Raw genomic sequence first — 19,754 nt, 5'->3', positions numbered from 1 at the left:
GATGATATTTTGCTTTTTATTTCAGAATTAGAACATATTTCTGAGGGTTTTGTGATATTGTTTAAAAGATTATGTACATGCTTTTAATACATCTGAAAAAATAAAAATATTAGACTCTTTGAGTCTCTTTGAGTAGACTAATTATTACAGACAAATCTGAAGTGACTCCAGCAAAGCATTTTCTACAATTATTATGACTTTACTATAAACTATGAAAACAAATTATGGACTTACTACCACCATGACTGTGTAGCATTAATCACATAATATCTAAGAGTGTTGTTTGAGTGTAAATACTTTCCTAATATACAGTATATGAATCAATACATTATGTAATCTTACATTTTCCTTCTGAAGTCTTCATAGAGCAGTTGAAACATTTATAACTCAGTTTTTATCAGGATTTAATATCATTACTGTTACCATTAAGAGAAAATAATTAAGACACTTTTATAATAATAAAGATGAAAACAAGTGATTTGATGAACAGATCTTTATTGTCTGGAAATACTGAAATTATATTGAAACATTACAACAAGCAAGTAAATATTGTTACTGAAACATGTGAAATAAAAGAGAGAGATAGTTGCAGAGATCAGAGTGAGAGCAGTAGCAGAGTAAAAGCAGTAGCAGTGAGTCAGGTCAGGACTAGGAACACTGGTCTCTCCTCAGTGTCTCTGAGACTGGAGTCTGGGAGCCCTGGGTGGCCTCACAGGTGACAGAGCCCACCTTCCTCCACTGGTCTGCAGGGAGCCTCAGGGTGCTGCTCCAGCTGTAGCGGCCGTCCTTCTGCAGCACCCCGGGGCTCCTGCTCTGCTCCAAGCTGCTGCTGCTGCTGCCGTCCACCTTCCAGGCCAGACTCCAGTCTGAGGGGAAGCCATCGTTGGCCAGACACATGAGCGTGGCCTTCCCCTGCTGCAGCTCCTCGCTGGAGGGGGGCAGCACTGTCAGGGTGGGACGGACATCACCTAGGAGACACCAATCACATTAGAGGACAGGGACCACACATCTGTCAATCAAACACCAGACACTTGGACACCTTTACTGCGTGAGAGTGGATTTTCCCCTTTAAGGAGTTTCTGTCAGATGTTTTTTCTGCTCCACCAGTCACTCACTCACACATTGTTTCACTTCCCTTTAAGAAACCTCTCATGCAGATCAGCACAGAAAGAGTCCTCATATGACTCTTTACTGCATTTTATTTTACACTATTTACTGAAAATAAAGATATTAAGTTTGTAAATATATCTTAGACATCCTTGATTTAATTTTAGAATTTATACCAACAACTTTACTGACAAAACTATCAAAAGAGCAACAGTTAATCAGATTCAGTGTTAAAGGACATTATGAGCAAAAACTGACAGACATCCGTAATATACACAACATGTTGAGACATATTAAAGAAACAAATATCTTTAAGAACAAATAAATATTTCAAACTGAGGTTAAAAGACAATTTCTGTCATTTTAAATGATGAGAGATGTGCAGCATTTTTTTTTATCATCACCCACACTATTCAGAATAAATTTAACTCAACATTCACTCAAATTGGAGATTAAAGATTAAAATTTAAAAACTTGTTTAAAGTAGGATTGTTGTTCTTTAATCTTTCTGCTGTTCACATTTAACAAACTAACTGGAACATGTAAAGAAAAGTTCAGTAAAGCTGCTTTGAGTTCAACTTCAAGGTTAAAGAGGAGAAATGAACAATAAAATTGAGACTTTAAAGTGTTTTAGATCAGCTCAGTGGAAACTTATATCTACTACAAATGTTCAGACACAGAAATTATAAACTTAACTGATGATTCGATATTTAATATTTGAGCAGAAACTTACTTCCAACATCCAGTCTGGTTCCTCCACCGAACGTGTACCACAGTGATACAAACTGACTGAGTCGTCGTACAAAAACCTCTCACTGTAGAGAGACACGGCTCTCTGACTTTGTCACATTAAACTAAAACTACAAGTCCTCAAATTTCAGCCTGAATCTAAAACATTACATGATTTCTACTGTGGACCAAACACTTAGAATATATTGATTCATCATTTAAATTTAAAACACAAAACTCTTATTTTTGTTGCTGGTGTACAACTGTTGGTAAAAAATTAGAAGTGAAGATGTAAAATCAGAAATTTCAATTTCTAGAGAAAACATATGTGCAAAAACCTAAATATCACTCAGGATTTAATAAAATACTTTAAAAGTTTAACTTACTTCCAACATCCAGTCTGGTTCCTCCACCGAACGTGTACCACAGTGATACAAACTAACTGAGTCGTCGTACAAAAACCTCTCACTGTAGAGAGACACGGCTCTCTGACTTTGAACACAACAAACTCTACAAAAACAGCCTCAGTCTGTGAAACACAGCTGGATGATATGAAAATATATAACAGTAGGCCAATAGTTTATATTCTTATTCTAAAATTAATAATTTTGTTTCATGTTTACTGTATTTTAAATTATGTCTTGAATTAAAACTGAGTGTTGTAGATGTAAAATGAATCAAAACAGACATTTCTGAAGACAATCTGTTCACAGAACATAAATGAAACACAGAAAATGATCACTGACACATAGTTAATCAATACTCTGGTAAACTGATTGATCCGTTGATGAAACGGCATCATCAGAGTAATCCAAGTCCTTGATGGAGTCAGTCAGAGCATTTCCATAGAGAGCCACTTTGCATCAGCAGCACCATGCTCCAGTGCTCTGGGAGAGTTTATAGTCCTGAGAGTTGAAGACTGGATGACTGACAGCTGTCCTTCATCACAACAGAAGCCACAGAAATCCTCCTCATCAAAAACATGACTTTGATCTCCGTCCTCATCTGGACTCTTCTCTGCTGCTGCTTCACAGGTAAAGTCCAGAGAATCAAACTCCTCTCCTCTATGAACATCCGTCCCTCTGAAATGAAGCCGACAAAACCATCAAAACCATCAAAACCATGACGCTGCTTTATGTTTTTGTCTCTGTATCCTCAGAGTCCAGAGGCCAGGTCACAGTGACTCAGCCTGCAGCAGTGAGATCTGCTCTGGGAGGATCCACAACCATCAACTGTAAAACTAATCCTGCTGTGTACTATGATTACACTGACTACTACTTAGCCTGGTACCAACAGAAAGATGGAGAAGCTCCTAAACTTCTCATTTACGGTGCTACCACTCCAGAATCAGGGATTCCAGATCGTTTTACAGGCAGTGGATCAAACTCTGACTTCACTCTGACCATCAGTGGAGTTCAGGCTGAAGATGCAGCAGTTTATTACTGTCAGAGTCTCCACTATCCCAACAGTCAGTATGTGTTCACACAGTGAAAAAGCGTCGTACAAAAACCTCCCTCAGTCAGACTGAACAGAAACTGAACTGACTGCTGCAGCTGGAAGCTACTGCAGAGACTGATACAGTTCACTGAACACACACACACACACACACACACACACACACACACACACACACACACACACACACACACACACACAGATGATTTATGATGTTCATAGTGTCTCTATCAGTTTTCCTCCTGAAGGTCAAACAGTCCACCTCCCACCTCAACAACCTCTTACTGAGTCAAACAAATATTTAATCATTCAAGAATCATCTTGACTCAAAAATGTAAAATCTATCAAACAGAGACATTCTGTTCTTTCATGCTGCCCCATCATCACCTCAGCTGTTAAATCCTCTTCATCACATTATGTTATGACACATCTTACATTCATCATCTTTCTCTGTATAGAAAAGTTGGATGAACTTCATAACTGACAAGATAGAATAATCATCTCATGATGTTCACTCATAAAAGTCAACTGTAAAAGCTTCCAAACTACCTCATGTCTTCTCTCATTTCAATCTAGTAAACTAAAGTACATAGTAAACTTGGCAGAATTTGCTCCAGATACTCTTCATCTGTTAAAATTAAATTAAGTGCAAACTGCCACGAGCTAGATTCTTTCATTCCCCTTGAAGATTTTTAAACTTCAACTATTTACAGTATGTGCAACGTAAAAATCTGATGTATCAGCTACAAATTAATTACAGTGTATTCAACCCAATACAAAAATCACTAAAAGAAAATAATGTGATTATAGTTCATTCATTTAAATACAATGTAGACATTTGAACAGTGAATTTTCCCAGCAGTGCATGTGAAGTCAGATCATATAATGACTACCTGCTAGGGTTGGGCCCAAATACAAATACGTTATTCAGCAAAGCACAAATATTGTTTGTTTTTTTGTTTGTTTTTTACGAATATTTGTTTCATACAAATATTTTAAACAGTATTTGTTTTTGAGAAGAAAAAAAAAGCATGACAAATACCAGCGTGCAGGTCGGTTACATCACTATCTCAGTGTCTCTCTTCTGCTCCGCTGTTACGTCTATCAGCAGGTCTCAACGAGGGGAGTCACATCCATCTGCTACATGACGCACATTTCCTAATTTGGACATCACTCCTGGAGTTGGGGGTGTTCCCCAGAGATAAAGCTGAACTACTGACACAGGCAAAGTGCTTTCAAGGGACTCTCCATAACCTGTTTTTCCCCTTCTCCTTTTAAAAATGTTAGGTTGTAAAAAATAGGCAATAAATGAAAAGTGGAAAGCAAGAATCGCCTTTGAAGTACTCTCCTATACGTTACACGCTGTGCTGTCAGGAAGAAAATAAAAATAATGGGTGTATAAATAGGTAGAGGTCTGTCTGCAATGAGGTGATGAGTAAAGTTTTAGCTCAGTAGTCAGCGCAGTCGTCTATGATCTGGGAGACTGCAGTTTGAGATCTGGTGTGGGGACCTCCATCGTAAGGTAGTTTATTCATGAACACTTATTGTAACACTTTAATTTTCTAAAATTAAAAGAGTAATAAAAACAAAAACAGGATTTTTAAGCCTCTTTCCACTTTTATTAGATTACAAATACAAATAATTTTGCTGCCTCAACAAATATAGATACAAATACTGGACTCTCTGCACATCCCTACTACCTGCACTCATACCTTCAGAAATCTGGAGGAGATCCTAAACTCCTGATTTATGGAGTTACAGCCCTTACATCTGGAGCTTCAGATCATTTTAGTAGGAGTGGGATTGATGTTAAATGCAGTTAGCTGCTTAAAAATATTTCAATCATGAGAGACTTCAATTTTTTTAAGTGACAATGATTTTGTTGAACATGCATAATGTGAAAAGTCTTTGGTGATTAGACCCCATTGTGATGTCATTTATAAAGGGGCAGTTAAGGCGTGAGTAGAATAGGATATCCCCTCGATGGAGTCTAGACACTGATGATGGTGATGAATATGGGAATATTGGGATCTGGATGATGAGAAGAGGAGCTGCTTCTGGTGATCTTGTGTGCTGACGTGATGAAGTGGAGGTGAACAGGGTGGAGGAAGGTAGCAACGATTCACACTGAAATATCAGCTGACAACGACAGAGAGAAGATCAGATTTAAAGTTTGGCAGCTAAGACATGATAGTCTGATAGAAATACTGGCAGAATCTGATTTGTTAACTGAGAGTAACGTCCATGAACAACTGATATGAGAGCAGGAGAAGCAGTGGGAGAGAGAGAGAGAGGAATGAGAATGAATGAATGAGTAGTAGATAGTCTTCCTGCTTGAACTTATGCTAAGCTCCATTCTTTAAAGTTAAAATATCTGTACAATGTGCAATTTAACTGTATATTATATATAATTTTTAGTATAATGAGTGACAGTTTTCTTTGCTCCTTTTTATTGCCTGTATTGTATTTGATGCTGTAAAAATGTTTTTGTGCTTCCTTAATGGCCAGATTTATTTTTTGTTGGACTTTGATCTGATTAAATAAGAAAAACTATTTCACATAAAAGATCATTTGCTGTTAGGATTTGATTGTTGAGGATGACAAATGACAACATCTTTAGTTTTTTAATCTACATGAGGATGATGTAAATGTTGAGTTCTCCCAGCAGTGAGGAGGAAACAGCATGATATGTTGAGGACAGCTACAGTTGACTGACTCTGTGTGTTTGCATATCTGTCCTGCCTCTCTGCTCCCAGCCGTTAAGAGGCCAGTGTTGATCAGTGGCTGTCCAGACCTTTCAGAGCCACTGACACGCCGCCGGCAGCACAATGATGATGTCACTGACTCTACTGCTGGCCACCCTGGGGCTCCTTGTTCAGGGTGAGACTCTCTTGTGAAAACTTTGCTTCAGGATGCAACCAGGTTCACCACAATGATGTTCTGCTGTGATGGAGAAACACTGAAACAAGCAGCATTTACCTTCTTCCATCTATTCTCCATGTTAAAGAAATGATACTCTTCTGTTTTCATGTTGATCATCTTTCTCCAAGCTGGATTTGTCTCAATAACCCTTCTCCTCTTTTTCATGTTTTCCAGGTTCATCAGGACAAATCACTGTGACTCAGTCTCCTGGATCTCAGTCTGTTGTTCCAGGACAGACTGTCTCCATCAGATGTAAAACCAGTTCAAGTGTTGGTAGCTACCTCAGCTGGTACCTTCAGAAACCTGGAGAAGCTCCTAAACTCCTGATTTACAGAGCTACAAACCTTCAGCCTGGAGTTTCAGATCGTTTTAGTGGAAGTGGATCTGGGACTGACTTCACTCTGACCATCAGTGGAGTTCAGGCTGAAGATTCAGGAGTTTATTACTGTCAGAGTTATGAATATATCAACAGTCAGCGTGTGTTCACACAGTGAAAAAGCGTCGTACAAAAACCTCCCTCAGTCAGACTGAACAGAAACTGAACTGGCTGCTGCAGCTGGAGGCTACTGCAGAGACTGATACAGTTCACTGAACACACACACACACACACACACACACACACACACACACACACACACACACACACACACACACATATTAAATAGATTAAATAATTTGCACATTGCAGCTTTTAAGATAAATGAAAATATGTCAGAACACTTTAAGGAAAACAGTTTCTGGACAATGATTGTCTCGGGGGAAATCAATTAAGTTTTCCATCACAGCTTCTCTCCATCAATTCTTACCATATTATGATTTGATCCAATGTTTTAAAATGATAATCAATCGATTTACCGACCAATGAGAGCGATTGGCCGGGGACTTTTGGTTAGAAATTACTTGGTCATGACCTTTGACCTCGGCCTCATACTTGATCACATCTATCTCAATTATATCCTGTTAACAGAAAATATGAAAACACAAATCAGCATCAGAAACTTTCATACTCACAGCTCCCACCACCAAAAAATATAAATCACACTAAATATTATCTTACAGTAAGAAACCAATCACAGTAAGAGGATCAGAGATATGAAAACATTTTTCATTTTTACATCGTTGAAATAAATTTTAATTCAACTTCATAATAGTTAAATATTAAGTGGAAATTTTAATTTTTGTTAACATTTTAGAAGTAGAAGTATTGTTCTTTAATCTTTTTTCTTCTCAAGCTGTTCACATTTCAGTTTGACAATAATGTGTAAAGACCAGTTTATTGAAGCTGGTCTGAGTTACATCATGATTAAAACAGAAGAGAATATAAGTGATATAAATCAACACAGATGATATTTGTATCTACTACAAACATTTAAACACATTAAAGCTTTAAATGTCAACATTATGTGTAATATTTGAGTACAAACTTACTTCCAACATCCAGTCTGGTTCCTCCACCAAACGTGAACCACAGTGATACAAACTGACTGAGTCGTCGTACAAAAACCTCTCACTGTAGAGAGACACGGCTCACTCAAAAAAACAAGTCTCTGTTAGTAAAATTACAAGTAACATCACCTGAGTGACAGATATTTCCAGAATGTGTACATTTATTTCATGTTTTGAAGATAAATTGATCTTAATGTCTCGAGAAATACATATAAATAAACATGAGACATTCTGAAAGAAAATATGAGTAAAAGCTGAAAGCGCAAAAATTACATTCTGAACAATATTCTAATAAACTGATTGATCCATTGATTAAACAGCATCATCAGAGTAATCCGAGTCCCTGTTGGAGTCAGTCAGAGCATTTCCATAGAGAGACACTTTGCATCAGCAGCACCATGCTCCAGTGCTCTGGGAGAGTTTATAGTCCTGAGACTTGAACACTGGATGACTGACAGCTGTCCTTCATCACAACAGAAGCCACAGAAATCCTCCTCATCAAAAACATGACTTTGATCTCCGTCCTCATCTGGACTCTCCTCTGCTTCACTCAGGGTGAGGAAAATCATTTTTCTGTCATGTGAAAATCATTTGGAGTGTAGCTGAGTTTCACCATCTCATGTCCAGTGTTTCTTCTCTCTCCTCAGGGTCTGTTGGACAAAATGTTGTCTTAACTCAGCCAGCAGCCAAATCACTGCAGCTTGGTCAAACTGTCTCTATTGACTGTAAAGCTAATAGACAAGTTACTCACTACACTGGTTCACAATACTATCTGTCCTGGTACCATCAGAAAACTGGAGAAGTTCCTAAACTTCTGATCCACCGAACATCAGACAGAGTTACAGGAATCTCCTCCAGATTCAGTGGAAGTGGAGCAGGGAATGGAGTTGACTTCACTCTGACCATCAGTGGAGTTCAGGCTGAAGATTCAGGACTTTATTTCTGTCAGAGTCATCACTCTATCAACAGTCAGGCTGTGCTCACACAGTGAAAAAGTGTCGTACAAAAACCTCCCTCAGTCAGACTGAACAGAAACTGAACTCACTGCTGCAGCTGGAAGCTACTGCAGAGACTGATACAGTTCACTGAACACACACACACACACACACACACACACACACACGCACACACACACACACACACACACTCAATTCAATTCTATTTTATTTATATAGCGCCAAATCATATGAAAAGTTATCTCAAGGCATTTCTCACATATAGCAGGTCTAGACTGTACTATTTATTTTTCCTCCATGAGCAGCACTTGGTGACAGCGGAAAGGAAAAACTCCCCTGTAACGTGAGGAAACCTCAAGCAGAACCAAGCAGCCATCTGCCTTGACTGGTTGGGTTGACAGAGAAAGAAAGATGGAGGGAGAGAGACACAGAGAAGCATAATAAGAACAATAACAACAATAATACAATAACAACAACAATAATAATAGAGATATGACTAGTAATAATAATAGCAATAACCACAGGACCATGTCCATGGACCATCCCTGCACCATCCTGAAAGTTTCCTCAAATAAAGTGAACAAATCCAGTGAAGAAGCCCGATCAGACCATTAAAACCACAACAACATCCAGCAGAGTGAGCTCCACTGATGTCGACCCACAAAACAAACTCACGATACATGAAACATGAATGTCCACAGATTGCACTGAAATCTCAGAACAATGAAGCTTCAACAAATACTTTTAGTAATAGAAACACCAAACATGATGTATTCTTTGTCACAATCCATTCAGTAAATGTCACTGAACAAACTGCATTATATGACACCAAACACTCCACGACTACAGTATGAGCCCACAAACAACTGACTGTAAACACACAAATAGTTTATTTTATTAAAAGCTTGTGTAGTTTGATATAAAGTGTAAAGATTTTTTGAAAAGGCCTTTAAAATACTTAATTTTACTGCAACACCAACATATTGATATTGCACCAGCTAGTCCAGAATGTGTGAAGGCATGAGTCAAAAGTTGCATCTCAATTCCCTTAATTGATCCCTTAATTGATCGCTTAATTGATTGCTCCTCACTCCTCGCTAGACCCAGAAATCCTTCCGGTCTTTAGTTTAGAAGGTTGTCTCAAAGTGTTTATTTCTGCTATGAGGAGCGAGGAGCGAGGAAGGATCTCTGAAGAGCCATGAGCATCATTTATCAGCTGACACGCCTCCTTATTGGATATCAGACATTGATTGGACGCTGCAGCTGATCAGACTGATCTGATACATCACAACATCACTGACTGGAGACAGATTACAGATTAAACTCAAGTGTACCACTCCTAAGTTTTATATTTTATTTGTTTTCTGATTCACCATCCAGTTAAACATCTGTGTTAATTGTCAGTCTGATCAACAAAAGAACCATAAACAACTTTCTTCATTTATTAGAAAGATTTTTCTTTTCATGATCTGTTATTTCCCCCATTAACTTTTATAATACATAAATTAAAGTCAGAGAGAGTCTGTCTATCAGCAAGAAACACATTTTAAACACTTTTTTATTTTACATCATTTATTGTCATTTCCATTCAGTCACATGTGAGGCTGAAAGTCTCTGAGCATCGGGTGATATGAGTTATATAATTTCCTTTTTACTTGAAACATTTAGCCTAATAAATAATTTACAGTGTTCAAAAGTCAACCTAATTATCTTCTGAGTCATTAAATAATGAATTCACAACCAGAATATAAACAAATACAGACTCAAATAATGAATAAAGAATAGAAATGCATTCAGTTGAAATGGTTCCTGTGTCTCTGAGCAGGACACAGTATAAATACTGAATGCAGGTTTTTATTCATGTGCAGGTGTTTGTTAAACAGGTAACAGGCTGCAGAGAGAAAACAGCTGCTGGCAGTGATAACTGTGAACCTTTATTAGTGTTAACACAGTGCACATGTGTGTAGACACAAACTCCATCAGAAGTCTCTACAGCTGTTAAAACCGACTGACAGCTGATCAGCTGCCACCGTCGTCCAAAACCAACGTTGCCTCATGTGACACTTCAGAGGAAAGGACGTCTCATTTCTCTAAAACCATATTTTCGCACTTCCTCTCTCCTCACATCTTTTCTTTGCATCTTTAGTGGGAAGAACTAGGATACAAAGAAAAGATGCAAGTGAGAGAAACGTGGATGCAATTTAAGGAAATTGGGATTCACCCAAAGACTCAGACAGACTCATAGACAAAAATCCACCGCTAAGACTTTTTGTGTTTTCAGCTCTAAATCGTAACAATTGGTTGGAAAGTTTTACCTATATGTTTCTTGTATTTTACCTCAAATGAGACATCAGAGGAGGGATGATGGCTGAGATAAATATGTAACTTTCACAAAGAGGAAATAGCATTTAATTCCATTTTAAACATCAAGAATGAAACTCTGAAAGTATTAAAATTCAGATTGAATGAAATGTTTTAAATAACACAGAGCAATGAGAGTCTACATACAGTTACTTGTGAGTGCACATATTCCATGTGATATACTGTCAGATATTGTAAACATGTCTTTCAAGGTCTGAAAACTTGTTAAATCCCACATTTTTTCAATTTTTTGAAGGCCATAAAGTTGTGTATATACTGTGTGTTAAACTATTATATCAGGTGCTTTAACATCAAGAGGAAGCCCTCTGAATTATTCTCCCAATAATGTTTTATTGAGTGCACCTGTGAAATTTTGACATTATGTCTTTGACCTTCTGAACAAATGTGAGCTTGTAAAACTGTTGTAGCGTTAGAAATAAAAAACATAATATCATCAGCAAACCGTCACATAAAATGAATGTGATTGTTGGTTGTGACCTGACTCAGCATTTGACCTAGAAGGTCTGTATATAAACTCCACCTGATTCAACACATGTGTGAGTCCCAAAACAAGCCATCAATTACATCAGCATGTCTACATCTAATTATTTACAGTATGTACAATGTAAAAATCTGAGGTATCGGCTACAAATTACAGTGAGTTGTCCCAGCAGTGAGGAGGAAACAGCATGATATGTTGAGGACAGCTACAGTTGACTGACTCTGTGTGTTTGCATATCTGTCCTGCCTCTCTGCTCCCAGCCGTTAAGAGGCCAGTGTTGATCAGTGGCTGTCCAGACCTTTCAGAGCCACTGACACGCCAGCAGCACAATGATGATGTCACTGACTCTACTGCTGGTCACCCTGGGGCTCCTTGTTCAGGGTGAGACTCTCTTGTGAAAACTTTGCTTCAGGATGCAACCAGGTTCAGCACAATGATGTTCTGCTGTGATGGAGAAACACTGAAACAAGCAGCATTTACCTTCTTCCATCTATTCTCCATGTTAAAGAAATGATACTCTTCTGTTTTCATGTTGATCATCTTTCTCCAAGCTGGATTTGTCTCAATAACCCTTCTCCTCTTTTTCATGTTTTCCAGGTTCATCAGGACAAATCACTGTGACTCAGTCTCCTGGATCTCAGTCTGTTGTTCCAGGACAGACTGTCTCCATCAGATGTAAAAGCAGTTCAACTGTTTGCAATTCATATTATTGCTACCTCGGCTGGTACCTTCAGAAAACTGGAGAAGCTCCTAAACTCCTGATTTACGGAGCTACAAACCGTCAGCCTGGAGTTTCAGATCGTTTTAGTGGAAGTGGATCTGGGACTGACTACACTCTGACCATCAGTGGAGTTCAGGCTGAAGATTCAGGAGTTTATTACTGTCAGCAGAGTTACAGCTTCCCGTTCACACAGTGATACAACGTCGTACAAAAACCTCCCTCAGCTTAAGAGGAACTGATCTGACTCAACAGCTGCATTCAAACAAAAACAACAGAGGTTTTAATAATTTAATTTGAACATTTTAACACTAAATATTCTGTATTTTACAGAAAAATATTTATTTTAAATACTTTCATTAATACAGAATGTGAAACATTTGGCTGAACATCAAATCTAACCTCTGTTGAAGTATGATTTCAATTCTTTAATAAGTTTAATCTACTGACTACAACACATGAACACTAAAACTATTATTATTTATTTATTTCATTCTCTAACTATTTTTACAGATACTCAAACATGCATTTTTTTAGAAATAAATTACAAAATGTTATCATTATATATATATATGTGTGTGTGTGTGTGTGTGTGTGTGTGTGTGTATATATATATATATATATATATATATATATATATATATATATACATAATATAAACCGAAAAACATTTAATTGATTACGTAATTAATTAAAACTTGGAATTCTTTCCCTTTTTCATCTCTTTCATTTGTCTTTGCGTTTCAGCTCTTCAGTAGAAGCAGTTTGTATAAATGTCCAGGGTTAAAATGTCAGATCACACTCATTTTATATCTCTTTATGCTGATGATATTTTGCTTTTTATGTCAGAATTAGAACATATTTCTGAGGGTTTTGTGAATTTGTTTAAAAGATTATGTATATGCTTTTGATACATCTGAAAAAATAAAAATATTAGACTCTTTGCACTGACACACTTCAGTAACATAAGATGATTGGAGGATTTTTCATTAAAAATACTCAATTACTAATTATTACAGACAAATCTGAAGTGACTCCAGCAAAGCATTTTCTACAATTATTATGACTTTACTGTAAACTATGAAAAGAAATTATGGACTTACTACCACCATGACTGTGTAGCATTAATCACATAATATCTAAGAGTGTTGTTTGAGTGTAAATACTTTCCTAATATACAGTATATGAATCAATACATTATGTGATCTTACATTTTCCTTCTGAAGTCTTCATAGAGCAGTTGAAACATTTATAACTCCGTTTTTATCAGGATTTATCATCATTACTGTTACCATTAAGAGAAAATAATTAAGACACTTTTATAATAATAAAGATGAAAACAAGTGATTTGATGAACAGATCTTTATTGTCTGGAAATACTGAAATTATATTGAAACATTACAACAAGCAAGTAAATATTGTTACTGAAACATGTGAAATAAAAGAGAGAGATAGTTGCAGAGATCAGAGTGAGAGCAGTAGCAGAGTAAAAGCAGTAGCAGTGAGTCAGGTCAGGACTGGGAACACTGGTCTCTCCTCAGTGTCTCTGAGACTGGAGTCTGGGAGCCCTGGGTGGCCTCACAGGTCACAGAGACCACCTTCCTCCACTGGTCTGCAGGGAGCCTCAGGGTGCTGCTCCAGCTGTAGCGGCCGTCCTTCTGCAGCACCCCGGGGCTCCTGCTCTGCTCCAAGCTGCTGCTGCTGCTGCCGTCCACCTTCCAGGCCAGACTCCAGTCTGAGGGGAAGCCATCGTTGGCCAGACACATGAGCGTGGCCTTCCCCTGCTGCAGCTCCTCGCTGGAGGGGGGCAGCACCGTCAGGGTGGGACGGACATCACCTAGGAGACACCAATCACATTAGAGGACAGGGACCACACAGCTGTCAATCAAACACCAGACACTTGGACACCTTTACTGTGTGAGAGTGGATTTCCCCCTTAAGGAGTATCTGTCAGATGTTTTTTCTGCTCCACCAGTCACTCACTCACACATTGTTTCACTTCCCTTTAAGAAACCTCTCATGCAGATCAGCACAGAGAGAGTCCTCATATGACTCTTTACTGCATTTTATTTTACACTATTTACTGAAAATAAAGATATAAAGTTTGTAAATATATCTTAGACATCCTTGATTTAATTTTAGAATTTATACCAACAAATTTACTGACAAAACTATCAAAAGAGCAACAATTAATCAGATTCAGTGTTAAAGGACATTATGAGCAAAAACTAACAGACAGCCGTAATATACATAACATGTTGAGACATATTAAAGAAACAAATATCTTTCAGAACAAAGAAATATTTCAAACTGACGTTAAAAGACAATTTCTGTCATTTTAAATGATGAGACGTTCAGCATTTTTTATCATCACCCACACTGTTCAGAATAAATTTAACTCAACTTTCACTCAAATTGGAGATTTAAAGATTAAAATTCAAAAACATGTTTAAAAGTAGGATTGTTGTTCTTTAATTTTTCTGCTGTTCACATTTAACAAACTAACTGGAACATGTAAAGAAAAGTTCAGTAAAGCTGCTTTGAGTTCAACTTCAAGGTTAAAGAGGAGAAATGAACAATAAAATTGAGACTTTAAAGTGTTTTAGATCAGCTCAGTGGAAACTTATATCTACTACAAATGTTCAGACACAGAAATTATAAACTTAACTGATGATTCGATATTTAATATTTGAGCAGAAACTTACTTCCAACATCCAGTCTGGTTCCTCCACCAAAAGTCCACCACAGTGATACAAACTGACTGAGTCGTCGTACAAAAACCTCTCACTGTAGAGAGACACGGCTCTCTGACTTTGTCTCATTAAACTAAAACTACAAGTTCTCAAATTTCAGCCTTAATCTAAAACATTACATGATTTCTACTGTGGACCAAACACTTAGAATATATTGATTCATCATTTAAATTTCAAACACAAAACTCTTATTTTTGTTGCTGGTGGACAACTGTTGGTCAGAAATTAGAAATTAAGATGTAAAATCAGAAATTTCAATTTCTAGAGAAAACATATGTGCAAAAAACTAAATATCACTCAGGATTTAATAAAATACTTTAAAAGTTTAACTTACTTCCAACATCCAGTCTGGTTCCTCCACCGAACGTGTACCACAGTGATACAAACTGACTGAGTCGTCGTACAAAAACCTCTCACTGTAGAGAGACACGGCTCTCTGACTTTGAACACAACAAACTCTACAAAAACAGCCTCAATCTGTGAAACACAACTGGATGATATGAAAATATATAACAGTAGGCCAATAATTTATATTTTTATTGTAAAATTAATCATTTTGTTTCATGTTTACTGTATTTTAAATTATGTCTAGAATTAAAACTGAGTGTTGTAGATGTAAAATGAATCAAAACAGACATTTCTGAAGACAATCTGTTCACAGAACATAAATGAAACACAGAAAATGATCACTGACACATAGATAATCAATAATCTGGTAAATTGATTGATCCATTGATGAAACAGCATCATCAGAGTAATCCAAGTCCCTGTTGGAGTCAGTCAGAGCATTTCCATAGAGAGCCACTTTGCATCAGCAGCACCATGCTCCAGTGCTCTGGGAGAGTTTATAGTCCTGAGAGTTGAACACTGGATGACTGACAGCTGTCCTTCATCACAACAGAAGCCACAGAAATCCTCCTCATCAAAAACATGACTTTGATCTCCATCCTCATCTGGACTCTCCTCTGCTGCTGCTTCACAGGTAAAGTCCAGAGAATCAAACTCCTCTCCTCTATGAACATCCTCACTCTGAAATGAAGCTGACAAAACCATCAAAACCATGACGCTGCTTTATGTTTTTGTCTCTGTATCCTCAGAGTCCAGAGGCCAGATCACAGTGACTCAGCCTGCAGCAGTGAGATCTGCTCTGGGAGGATCCACAACCATCAACTGTAGGACCAGTCAGAATGTTTATGGTTCCAACGCTTTAGCCTGGTACCAACAGAGAGATGGAGAAACTCCTAAACTTCTCATTTACTATGCTACCACTCGAGCATCAGGGATTCCAGATCGTTTTTCAGGCAGTGGATCAAACTCTGACTTCACTCTGACCATCAGTGGAGTTCAGGCTGAAGATTCAGCAGTTTATTACTGTCAGAGTTTCCATGTTATCAACAGTCAATATGTGTTCACACAGTGAAAAAGCGTTGTACAAAAACCTCCCTCAGTCAGACTGAACAGAAACTTAACTGACTGCTGCAGCTGGAAGCTACTGCAGAGACTGATACAGTTCACTGAACACACACACACACACACACACACACACACACACACACACACACACACACACAGATGATTTATGATGTTCATAGTGTCTCTATCAGTTTTCCTCCTGAAGGTCAAACAGTCCACCTCCCACCTCAACAACCTCTTACTGAGTCAAACAAATATTTAATCATTCAAGATTCATCTTGACTCAAAAATGTAAAATCTATCAAACAGAGACATTCTGTTCTTTCATGCTGCCCCATCATCACCTCAGCTGTTAAATCCTCTTCATCACATTATGCTATGACACATCTCACACTCATCATCTCTCTATGTATTAAAAAGTTGGATTAACTTCATAACTGACAAGATAGAATAATCATCTCATGATGTTCACTCATAAAAGTCAACTGTAAAAGCTTCCAAACTACCTCACGTCTTCTCTCATTTCAATCTAGTAAACTAAAGTACATAGTAAACTTGGCAGAATTTGCTCCAGATACTCTTCATCTGTTAAAATTAAATGAAGTGTAAACTGCCCCGAGCTAGATTCTTTCATTCCCCTTGAAGATTTTTAAACTTCAACTATTTACAGTATGTGCAACGTAAAAATCTGATGTATCAGCTACAAATTAATTACAGTGTATTCAACCCAATACAAAAATCACTAAAAGAAAATAATGTGATTATAGTTCATTCATTTAAATACAATGTAGACATTTGAATTGTGAATTTTCCCAGCAGTGCATGTGAAGTCAGATCATATAATGACTACCTGCTAGGGTTGAGCCCAAATACAAATACGTTATTCAGCAAAGCACAAATATTGTTTTTTTTGTTTTTTTTGTTTACGAATATTTGTTCCATACAAATATTTTAAACAGTATTTGTTTTTGAGAAGAAAAAAAAACATGTCAAATACCAGCATGCAGGTCGGTTACATCACTGTCTCAGTGTCTCTCCTCTGCTCCGCTGTTACGTCTATCAGCAGGTCTCAACGAGGGGAGTCACATCCACCTGCTACATGACGCACATTTCCTAATTTTGACATCACTCCTGGAGTTGGGGGTGTTCCCCAGAGATAAAGCTGAACTACTGACACACGCAAAGTGCTTTCAAGGGACTCTCCATAACCTGTTGTTCCCCTTCTCTTTTCAAAAATGTTAGGTTGTACAAAATAGGCAATAAATGAAAAGTGGAAAGCAAGAACCGTCTTTGAAGTACTCTCCTATACGTTACACGCTGTGCTGTCAGGAAGAAAATAAAAATAATGGGTGTATAAATAGGTAGAGGTCTGTCTGCAATGAGGTGATGAGTAAAGTTTTAGCTCAGTAGTCAGCACAGTCGTATATGATCTGGGGGACTGCAGTTCGAGACCCGGTGTGGGGACCTCCTTCATAAGGTAGTTTATTCATGAACACTTACATTAAAAGTGTCATAAAAACAAAAACAGGACTTTCCACTTTTATTAGATTACAAATACAAATAATTTTGCTGCCTCAACAAATATAGATACAAATACAAATACTGAACTCTCTGCACATCCCTACTACCTGCACTGATACCTTCAGAAATCTGGAGGAGATCCTAAACTCCTGATTTATGGAGCTACAAGCCTTACATCTGGAGCTTCAGATCATTTTAGTGGGAGTGGGATTGATGTTAAATGCAGTTAGCTGCTTAAAAATATTTCAATCATGAGAGACTTCAATTTTTTAAGTGACAATGATTTTATTGAACATGCATAATGTGAAAAGTCTTTGGTGATTAGACCCCATTGTGATGTCATTTATAAAGGGGCAGTCAAGGCGTGAGTAGAATAGGATATCCCCTCGATGGAGTCTAGACACTGATGATGGTGATGAATATGGGAATATTGGGATCTGGATGATGAGAAGAGGAGCTGCTTCTGGTGATCTTGTGTGCTGACGTGATGAAGTGGAGGTGAACAGGGTGGAGGAAGGTCACAGCGATTCACACTGAAATGTCAGCTGACAACGACAGAGAGAAGATCAGATTTAAAGTTTGGCAGCTAAGACATGATAGTCTGATAGAAATACTGGCAGAATCTGATTTGTTAACTGAGAGTAACGTCCATGAACAACTGATACGAGAGCAGGAGAAACACTGAGAGAGAAAAAGAGAGAGGAATGAGAATGAATGAATGAGTAGTAGATAGTCTTCCTGCTTGAACTTATGCTAAGCTCCATTGTTTAAAGTTAAAATATCTGTACAATTTGCAATTTAACTGTATATTATATATAATTTTTAGTGTAATGAGTGACAGTTTTCTTTGCTCCTTTTTATTGCCTGTATTGTATTTGATGCTGTAAAAATGTTTTTGTGCTTCCTTCATGGCCAGATTTATTTTTTGTTGGACGTTGATCTGATTAAATAAGAAAAACTATTTCACATAAAAGATCATTTGCTGTTAGGATTTGATTGTTGAGGATGACAAATGACAACATCTTTAGTTTTTTAATCTACATGAGGATGATGTAAATGTTGAGTTCTCCCAGCAGTGAGGAGGAAACAGCATGATATGTTGAGGACAGCTACAGTTGACTGACTCTGTGTGTTTGCATATCTGTCCTGCCTCTCTGCTCCCAGCCGTTAAGAGGCCAGTGTTGATCAGTGGCTGTCCAGACCTTTCAGAGCCACTGACACGCCGCCGGCAGCACAATGATGATGTCACTGACTCTACTGCTGGCCACCCTGGGGCTCCTTGTTCAGGGTGAGACTCTCTTGTGAAAACTTTGCTTCAGGATGCAACCAGGTTCACCACAATGATGCTCTGCTGTGATGGAGAAACACTGAAACAAGCAGCATTTACCTTCTTCCATCTATTCTCCATGTTAAAGAAATGATACTCTTCTGTTTTCATGTTGATCATCTTTCTCCAAGCTGGATTTGTCTCAATAACCCTTCTCCTCTTTTTCATGTTTTCCAGGTTCATCAGGACAAATCACTGTGACTCAGTCTCCTGGATCTCAGTCTGTTGTTCCAGGACAGACTGTCTCCATCAGATGTAAAACCAGTACAGGTGTTAGTAACTACCTCAGCTGGTACCTTCAGAAATCTGGAGAAGCTCCTAAACTCCTGATTAGATATGCCTCAACCCTTCAGCCTGGAGTTTCAGATCGTTTTAGTGGAAGTGGATCTGGGACTGACTTCACTCTGACCATCAGTGGAGTTCAGGCTGAAGATTCAGGAGTTTATTACTGTCAGAGTTATAAATATATCAACAGTCAGGATGTGTTCACACAGTGAAAAAGTGTCGTACAAAAACCTCCCTCAGTCAGACTGAACAGAAACTG

The 19,754-nt window shown here is 37.9% G+C and overlaps 4 gene segments (V, D, J or C); 2 read left to right on the top strand and 2 right to left on the bottom strand.

The window, feature by feature from the left end:
- Nucleotides 1–620: 620 nt before the first annotated feature.
- On the bottom strand, nt 621–2,256 carry LOC121912449 (the record flags this gene model as incomplete). The annotated part of the segment is given in 2 exon segments: nt 621–968; nt 2,223–2,256. Coding segments are annotated over 2 exon segments (354 nt in total), but the record flags the coding sequence as incomplete, so codon positions are not given.
- Nucleotides 2,257–2,818: 562 nt separating this feature from the next.
- LOC121913424 lies at nt 2,819–3,327 on the top strand. The segment is given in 2 exon segments: nt 2,819–2,870; nt 2,996–3,327. Coding segments are annotated over 2 exon segments (384 nt in total).
- A 10,380-nt stretch (nt 3,328–13,707) lies between these two features.
- LOC121913423 lies at nt 13,708–15,615 on the bottom strand. The segment is given in 3 exon segments: nt 13,708–14,033; nt 15,284–15,316; nt 15,609–15,615. Coding segments are annotated over 3 exon segments (366 nt in total).
- A 264-nt stretch (nt 15,616–15,879) lies between these two features.
- On the top strand, nt 15,880–16,369 carry LOC121913422. The segment is given in 2 exon segments: nt 15,880–15,931; nt 16,047–16,369. Coding segments are annotated over 2 exon segments (375 nt in total).
- Nucleotides 16,370–19,754: the final 3,385 nt, after the last annotated feature.

Source organism: Thunnus maccoyii, chromosome 15 (genome assembly GCF_910596095.1).
Source record: "Thunnus maccoyii chromosome 15, fThuMac1.1, whole genome shotgun sequence".
NCBI lineage: Eukaryota > Metazoa > Chordata > Actinopteri > Scombriformes > Scombridae > Thunnus > Thunnus maccoyii.
This window is presented reverse-complemented; position numbering and strand designations above follow the sequence as displayed.